The sequence below is a fragment of the Halichoerus grypus genome, chromosome 1 (genome assembly GCF_964656455.1).
Source record: "Halichoerus grypus chromosome 1, mHalGry1.hap1.1, whole genome shotgun sequence".
In the NCBI taxonomy this organism is placed as follows: Eukaryota; Metazoa; Chordata; class Mammalia; order Carnivora; family Phocidae; genus Halichoerus; species Halichoerus grypus.
The window spans coordinates 202,793,409-202,802,139 of NC_135712.1; the positions used below are offsets into that span (position 1 = coordinate 202,793,409).

Below are 8,731 nucleotides of genomic sequence, written 5' to 3' on the forward strand. Positions count from 1 at the left end.
TCACATGCTGCTTGGTGTTTCCGTCACGGTCCAGTGGGGGAGACCCGGCAGTGGAGGCCACGGGCCTTGGTCATCTCCGCTGTTTCCCACCCGTGACCTTGGGGAGGACCCAGCCTTCTGAGCCCCTAGAAGGCCCAGGGCACTGATGCCTGCTTAGCGATGACGAGGAAGGAGGACACAGGTGGCACTGGTCTTGGGCAGTGGTTAGTGGGAGCCACGTGCTCTGTACTCCGCTGCCCGGGCCGTGGGAGGTCATCCCCTGTTCTTCTGTGGGGAGGGTTAAGGTTCTTGAGGTACCGTTTAACAGCAGTAACATGCATCCTTTTTAAGGGGACAGTTGGAGGAGTTCTGGCAATCGTGTACAGGCATAAACTCCTCCAGTGCGGTGGAGCTAGAGCCTTTTTCCAGAAACATCTGTGTCTCTCTGTGGTCCCTGCCCCGTTTTCTGGCCTCGTGGTTCTGCCAAAATTTTCTAGACTGTCAGTAGGCAGAATGGCATCATGTGCGGCCTTTTGACGGACCGGCCATGGCCCAGGTTATTCCTCATGGGCCCCCCCCCCCCGGGGTGTCGCCACAAAGCCAGGCCTGGGCTGTGCTTCCTGCCACCATAGCTTCCTCTGAGGTGGCTTTGGCGAACGGTGCCCCGTCTAGTGTCACCTGGGTGCTCTACATTGTTGACACTGTCACCCTCACCCAGGAGCATCAGTTCAGTTTCCCCTGCTGATGGAACAGTCCTGTGGTTTGTGTCTGGGAACCTTGGCGTTCCCACGGGTTGCCAGCTGTTGTACCCCATTCAGACGTCCGTCACAACTTCCTGCTGATGGCGGCAGCCTCTCCGAATGCCTCATGTCCCGCGAGGGGGAGAAGTGGAGCTTCTTCTATTTTGGAAGCTCTCAGTTCCTTGGGTGGTTGATGAGAAAAAAAGCAGCCCTGCTGATCTCTCCATCAAAAATAAGGCTGTAATGTGATTCAGTGCTCTGTATGAGAAGCATGGTTGCTTTACTGGAAAATTCTCTGCGGACTTTAACTCTTTATCAGTGGAACAGTTGCAGAGACACTAGGAGGGCAGGAGATTGCAGATAGTTTATTGAAACAAAACGGGTTCTTGCAGTCACGGAAAACGATCCACGCATGGAGCCCTTCGTCATACACGCGGGAAGTCCTACGTTGAAGTAGACTCTTCCCCACCGAGCAGCCCTCAGTTGGGCCCGCATGTTCCCGCCTCTGTGCCCGCGGGCCCGTGACTCCTGGGAGGCAGGCCGGCGGGCCGTGGTGCGGGCGGTGGCTCCCTTCCGGCGGCCGAGCCTGAACTGCGGCGCTCGCGTCTTCTGAGTGACGTGTATGGGTACGGATATGTTTCTTGTGTTTTCCAGTTCATGAACCAGTTCGCATCGCCTACGACAGACCTCGGGGTCGTCCCGTGTCCAAAAAGAAGGTGAGCATGACAGTTCTCACGCGTGGCATAGTCAGTTGGAATTTGCCGGAGTTTTAAAGGGCGCGGGGCTCGTAGCTGCGGTATACTCGCTGTGCTTGTACTTCCGGCCGGCGCGACGGACAGAGCCTAACGAACAGCCTTTCTTCTCAGGGATTTCTTGAAACTGTTTTGCGTTGCCTGAAGCGCAGGAGGGTAGTAATTAGTTTAACAGATGGGTGAGGCCTGATACTCGCAGTGTGTTGGGAGGTGAACAGGTGATGTCCTGGCCCTTGAGAAGTTCAGATTTAGGGGCCTGTAATTATGGTTAAAGAGCACGCTAACTGGCTAGTAAGCCAAGGCCGTGCGCGGACGGGTGCGCGCACACACGTGTGCATTAACTGGCGGACGCTTCCTCTGTGCCAGGCCCCGTCTGCCCACCTGGAGGCAGCAGCCTCCAACAGGGACAGGTTCGTGTGAGACTCTTGTGGCCCGTGTGCCCTGGGTACGGAGAAGCAGGTCGAGGGGAGATGGGGAATGTGGGGTTGGGGGTGCCATTTATTCACGGAGGCCTGGGAGAGGCCCCAGGGTGGTCCTGTGTCAACAGGTAGCCCTCTGTGGCACCCACACGGGGCTGGGGAGATGAGGCAGTAACGGCGGGGAGGCCCCGGGTCACACAGGGCCTGTAGACAGATGTCAGCAGTGAGGCTCCTTCTCGGGGGGAGGCCCTCGGGGACCCGTGGTGGTAATTTGGGGGGAAGATATGGCCACTGTGGCTGCGGTGCTCAGAGCAGCCTGTCAGCGGGGGGGCTGGGGAGAGCCAGGGGCCGAGCGGGTGAGGACGCAGTCGGTGGGACTTGCCGATGGACTATGTGTGGAATGGCTAGGCCGAGTCCAGGGCACCTCCACGGTTGTCTGCCCGGGCAGCTGGGAGGACGGAGCTGCCACTGACTGAAATGGAGCGACCCTGTGAAATGGAGGTCATCAGGGAGATGGGGTGCTCTCCAGACAGCTAGGTGGACATGTGGGGACAGGTAAGGCTGGGCGAGGTCACCTCGGACATATGTGGGGACATCCCAGCTCCTTAGAGGTCAGGGAGGTGAGCCGGGAACTGGGTGAGGTCTCTGCTGGTGTGGCGTGGTGAGGAAAGCCTGTGTGGCAGACTGTTCAAGTACACTGTCGTCTCAGTGGCTAGAGGAGGGGTCGGCGTAAGCCCAGTTACAGCAGGGAGGGGGCACTTGCCTGGGCCCAAAGCCCGTGGTCCTGATGTGCTCAGTTTGAATTTGTGCTGGCACCCGGCTGCCCGTCTGGTGATCTGGGTGAGGGGGCAGCCGGGCTCAGTCTCAGCCTGGCCACCTAATCTTGGCATGTAACTCCTGAGTCTCCATTTGTACATCTGTGATGTGGGGCAGTCTCGCCTACGCTGTGGTTCCGAGGTGCCTTACGAATGAAACTAAATGCCTGTTAACTGGCCGTGCAGCTGTGTCCTGCGAGCTCCAGTCTCTCCATGAGGTGACTGTAGGCCGAGAGCTTCCAGCTTTCTCCAGCTAAGCAGCTTTCCCGGAGGGGTGCTGATCTGCCCTTTGGGGACCTGTGGCCAGCCTTTCCCTTGCCTTCCCCACCCTCTTCCCCTCCCACACTTGTTCCCTGCTCAGACCCTCACCATTACCCCCCAGCACGAGCTGCCTTGATCAGGATGGAGGAGCCCTTTCCCCAGAAGTATATGCGGCCTTCTCAGCCTACCCAGGCTGTCCTCGATGTTGAGTAAATGTCTTTTAAAAATAGACTCAGGTGGTAGGGACATTGGGTATTGATGAATATGCATGAGTAAATAGAAATATTTTCTTTCTATTTTTAAGATTTTATTTATTTATTTGACAGAGCATGCACACATAAGCAAGGGAAGTGGCAGGCAGAGGGAAAGGGAGAAGCAGGCTCCCCGTTGAGCAGGGAGCCTGATGTGGGGCTTGATCCTAGGACCCTGGGATCATGACCTGAGCTGAAGGCAGACACTTAACTGAGCCACCCAGGCGCCCCATAAATGGAAATATTTTCTGCCCACACTGGGCAGGCTCTCCAGAGGCCCCCCAGGCCTTTTAACCTGTCTTCCCACAGCCGGTTCTGAGCCCACGTCTTATCCAGGGCTTCTTGCTCCTCTACCTGGAGGGTCTTCCCAGCTATACCAGCTCTCTGAGGTCTGCTTTGTGCTAGACATGGACCCCAGAGTCCCAGTAAAACCCAGTCTCTGGGGGCGCCTGGGTGGTTCAGTCGTTAAGCCTCTGCCTTCGGCTCAGGTCATGATCCCAGGGTCCTGGGATCGAGCCCCGCATTGGGCTCCCTGCTCAGCAGGAAGCCTGCTTCTCCCTCTCCCACTCCCCCTGCTTGTGTTCCTGCTCTCTCTGTGTCTCTCTCTGTCAAATAAATGAATAAAATCTTTAAAAAAAACAAAACAAAAAAACCCAGTCTCTGCCCTTGGGGAGCTCCCAGACCTGGGAAGGGGCAGCTGGACAGACAGACAAGTCATTCAGGTTTGCTGAGCAATGTCTGAGGGCGGCCAGAGAGGCTTCCAGGATGGGGTCACTGCTCAGAGTTCTGGAAGCCCATAGGCTTGTTCCAAATGGAGTGGGGGAGTAGGGAGGACCCTGCAAGCCAGTTTTTCACACAGTCTCTCTCTACAGCAGGTTCCTGGCCTGTTCAGCCCCCTCCCGCGTCAGCCCTGCCTCCCGTCTGACTCCTGCACACCAGGGGCCTTCCTGCCTCAAGCCTGTGCCCTGGTTACCCCCAGCCAGAGTGTACCCTCTGGTCATCACAGGTCACCACCGCTTAGGGCTCTTCCTGCTAACCCCTTGGCCCCAAGACCCCCAGCTCCTCGTGGGGTTTTCCTCACGGTCTTAGCACCACGGTGGGAGTGGTCACACTGGGGTCTGAGAGGCTGGTCTGGCTTGGTTCTGTGGGGCATCTCTTCACTCCCCACCTTTTTTTTTTTTTTTAAGATTTTATTTATTTGACAGAGACACACAGCGAGAGAGGGAACACAAGCAGGGGGAGTGGGAGAGGGAGAAGCAGGCTTCCCGCTGAGCAGAGAGCCCGATGCAGGACTCGATCCCAAGACCCTGGGATCATGACCTGAGCTAAAGGCAGATGCTTAACGACTGAGCCACCCAAGCGCCCCTACTCCCCACTTTTAGAAGCCCCAGCCTACCCAGGGAATGTTGCTGGGAGCTAGGAAGCAGCCCATGGCTTCATCCCAGTGTCTGAGGAATTGGAGACAGTGGGGGGGTGGGGGTACTGGACTGTGTCAGGTGCAGCATGGGCCGACCCTTGCTCCAGGCACTTTGCTGCAAACCACTTGCCATAATCTTATCTCTCCTCAGAAACCCAAGGACTTTGACTTCGCCCAGCAGAAGCTGACTGACAAGAACCTGGGGTTCCAGATGCTGCAGAAGATGGGCTGGAAGGAGGGCCATGGCCTGGGCTCCTGTGGGAAGGGCATCAGGGAGCCCGTCAGCGTGTACGCAGCAGGCGCTTGGGGCCAGGGGTGGGGATGGGCAGCGTGCTCGGGGAGAAGAGGCTCTCTTTGGGATTCTGGTTCTGAGTCCTTTGATCTGCAGCCTGATTTCTTGGCTCCCCTCATGTTAAACATGGCTTAAAGCTGGCAGAGTTTTTTTCCTGACAAAGGGAGTCTTCAAATGAGGTGAGAAGCAGATCATTTATATATGCAGGTGTTCATACAGGCTCCTTGCTGCACTCACACAGACGATTTAAGTGGCTTCTGGGCCCTGGCATTTCAGCCACATTCCTTATTGTCCTAAAAGCTAAGTGGTAATTCTAGGTAGTTACGATAAAAATCACTTTCCTTTTTCTGAGAACCCATACGCCAGCTAGCCAGGGTGGGAGAACATGGCCCAGGGATTGTTAGGCCCCATTAACATTCAGCAGGCATTTCATTTAAAACTGAGCTTACCACCTGCTGGGGGAGGCTTTCTGCTGTAATCGGGCTTCTGAGCACGCGCCTCAGAAAGTCCGCACACCCGCGCAGGTGAGTACCCCTTGTTCCGCGCTGTGAATCGTGTCTTCACTTTCCCTCTCCTTTTCCCTGTTGTGTGTCCCACGTGCCTCTGTCCCACTCTGACTCCTTGTGCCGTTCCCAGTCCCCTGGCGGCCAGGCTCTGTGCTCGGTGTGGCTAACTCTCCATTTTGCTCCTAGGGGAACTGCGTCGGAAGGGGAGGGGTTAGGTGCTGACGGGCAGGAGCACAAGGAAGACACATTTGACGTGTTCCGTCAGAGGATGATGCAGATGTACAGACACAAACGGGCCAACAAATAGGTATGTGTGTGAGCTAGTGCATGGGGCATTCTGCCTAAGCTGACGTGCTGGTATGTAGAGACAATTTCTCCAGAAAAGTCAGAGTTCCCCATCCCCCCAAAACCAAACATGAAACCAAACACACACACACACACACACACGAAAACATTCTGTGAGGGTAACAAGGAGTGTTTGGATGTGGATGTGTCCCACCCCTCACCTTCCAGGTTTGGTTGAAGGAGTGAGCCCCGAGCTCGCAAGCATGCAGCCCGACAGCGGGCCTTGGTGCGGGGCTCCTGGGTTCGACTGCCCGCGGCCGTCCTCGGGAGAGAGGTCGCCCAGGGAGTGGCCTGGTGTCCTGCGAGGGTGAGGGCGATCTGAAGCCGGAGCTGCACAGGCCAGCTGCTTTGCCACATCCTTTTTCTGAGCATCTTCAAATCCGTTTCCTTCTCAAGGGCCTTGGGCCCATATAAACATCCCCTTCTTTCTCCTCTTTTTAGTTGCCTTCCCCACCTGTAATTTCCAACTCAGTTTTGAACAAAATCGTTCTCTCCCTGAATAGATGAAACCATTGGTGAGAAAACTAAGGCTCGAAGCAGCAATTGCTCTTAAAGCGCCACCTCTGCCCCGGATCTGCCCTGGAGCCAGTGGCCAAGTAGGTTCGGTGTGTACACGAGAGGCGAGCGTCTCTGCAGCTCTGGTGTGGAGGGTCCGAACGCTGGCTTTTCTTCTTCTTAAAGGAAAAAAGAATGCGCCATTTCCGATCTGCTTTTGCCTTTCCCCCTCTTCCAAATGCTTATGGCAGCCAGTCCCCTGCAAGTCTTTCCTGGCTCCCCCTAGGAAGGTGGTGCTGCCCTTGGAAGCACCGGGGCCCTGTTTGTGCTCAGGAACCAGCTCTGGGCGGGTCTCCCGTCGCAGGGAACTTTGCTCTCAGAGGTGCTCTCTTAGCAAACTTGGTGCCCAAATGATGACAGATGGTGGCTTTTCGTTGCTTCCAGGCTGTAAATAGGGAATGTAATCCGGTATTAGTGAAGTCCACTCTGGTCCACAGCCTGCGGGTTGGGGCACGGGAGCTCTTTGAACAAATGGAGATACTTGATTCCACGAACGTGGTATTTATGGAGGCTCGGCTCTTAAATGCCTCCCAAGAGACGTAATAGAAGTTTAGCGACAGGATAATAGAGCAGTATTCAGTGGGGAGGAATCATTACGTTGATGAAACTTCTCTCAAATTCACATGTCTCCCTAGAATCCACAAACTGCAGTTTGCTTTCTTTAAAAACCACATATGGAGTCTCTTCTACCAACGGCTGGGGGTGTGAACTCTTCAAGAGGCTTCATTCCTGGCCTGCGCAGCAGCGTGAAGAATTGTGTTATCAGGGCCTTTGTACAGAACAGAAGCGGGGCGGGCCGTCAGCTGCTTGCTGTTTCTAGGCACGTGACGGCTGCCCTTCATCTTCCCCCGGCGCACCGTCCTTGCAGCTACGTGCGAAGTTCTCAGGCCGTGGGGGTCTCGGGCCTTTCTCATAAAGCAGCAGTGTGGAAGTTTTAAATCTTTACTCAGATCTGGGGACCTTGGGATCCTGCTGACACTGTGAGCTCGGGGTGGGGGGGCCCACAGCCGTGAGTTACCGTATTGGCCAATCTTCCCTTTGTCTTGTGGGGCCCCACCCACCGTCACAGGCCTGTGCTGTGTCTCTTCGTGTCCAGTGGAGCCTCCAGGCTCTCCTTGCCCCTGGTTGCTCCTGTTGCGTGGGCGCCCGGCAGATCTTTATGGCCAGGGAGATGATGGAGGTGCCTCAGCAAAGTCGAAGCAGCCTGCAGGGGCCGTGTGGTATAGGGGAACCACAGCTGTAGGGGTTCATCTCCTTTCTTTCCTAATCCTTCCAGTAGCTTTCCTTGCTGGCCGTGGGTTGAGCGCATGGATGGAACTCTGAGCCAAAAGACACCCCTTTGGCAGACTGCCTTTGACAGAGTGCCCCATTGGCCCCGAGCAAGATGTGGACTCCCCCAATAGGTTCTCGCTCTTTCTCTGCAGCATAGATAGCTCTGACCATCATATGCACATTGTGCTAGTATATTCGTTCTTGGCTCTTTCCGCTTTTATCTGTAAGTAAAATGCTTTAAGAATTCCCAGGGTATAAGCCCTGTCCCCGCAGCCTCCTGCCACTCTTCCTCCTGGGGACATCCCGCTTTGAGCTGACCCTGGGAGCCTTTGGCACATGTCAAAGGGAACACCTCCTTCTTGATCCTGGAAAGTCCTGTGAGCACTCAGGTGATGCTTTTCCTGTGGGGCTGGCGTCATGGGAGCCGGGGTGGAGCCTGGTGGTGTGTCCTCGCACCGGCTGTTGGCCAGGGACCAGGGCACACGGGCCCTCCGCGCTCGCCCTTGCTCTCTCTGGCAAAGGCTGCTCTCAGGGAGTGTGCGTGCGAGCGCGATGTGCGGTTGCATAGCCTTGTCAAAGTCACAGTGTCTTTTCTGTCATTCTAGTTCCAGGGTCTCTTCCATGAGGACGACAGGCATCCGGAAAGTGCTAACTCGCCACTTTGGGTGCTTACTGTCTCTGGCTTGTTTCCAACACTGGAAATCATATAGAGAATTTTAGCATTTTTGGTCCTTGGTAAAACCTAGAAGACATTTGTGATGTTACAAAACGGAAGTTTTTTGTTTGTTTTTTTTTGTTTTTGTTATTTTTTTTTTTTTAAATCTAAGAAGTTGTGAATGTTGTTAATCATTTAGCAGTTGCAATAAATGTAGAGGAAACCCAATTTCCCGTCTCTGATGATGTGTTTTGAAAATGCGGCGGGTCGGGGACCACGTGACAGATGTTGAACTACCTCCAGGGAAGCAGGTTGGACACACTGTGGCCTCCCAGGCATGCCCTCTGCCTGCCAGGGCCTCTCTGCCTGATCTCCCCAGCCAGGGGGCCTGTTCAGTTGCTGGGAAAGCCTGGAGGGTGCCAGAGAGCAGGTGGGGACCCGTGCCAACCGTGGGGTGTGAGCATGTCCTCTT

General features: G+C 55.4%; 1 protein-coding gene across 10 annotated transcripts in view; it reads left to right on the forward strand.

Moving 5' to 3' along the window:
• Positions 1–8,487, forward strand: part of SUGP2 (SURP and G-patch domain containing 2) — a 33,581-nt gene extending 25,094 nt beyond the window's left edge. For 8 of the 10 annotated variants that reach the window (XM_078079377.1, XM_036093926.2, XM_078079354.1 and 5 more), the window contains 4 exons: positions 1,374–1,435; positions 4,786–4,922; positions 5,619–5,739; positions 8,210–8,487. In XM_078079377.1, the coding sequence (XP_077935503.1) occupies positions 1,374–1,435; positions 4,786–4,922; positions 5,619–5,739 (320 nt within the window). In that variant the 3' untranslated portion in view covers positions 8,210–8,487. Of the gene's footprint in view, positions 1–1,373; positions 1,436–4,785; positions 4,923–5,618; positions 5,740–6,280 lie in introns of all 10 variants that reach the window. The other 2 variants (XM_078079335.1, XM_078079337.1) reach the window with 2 other exon arrangements.
• Positions 8,488–8,731: the final 244 nt, after the last annotated feature.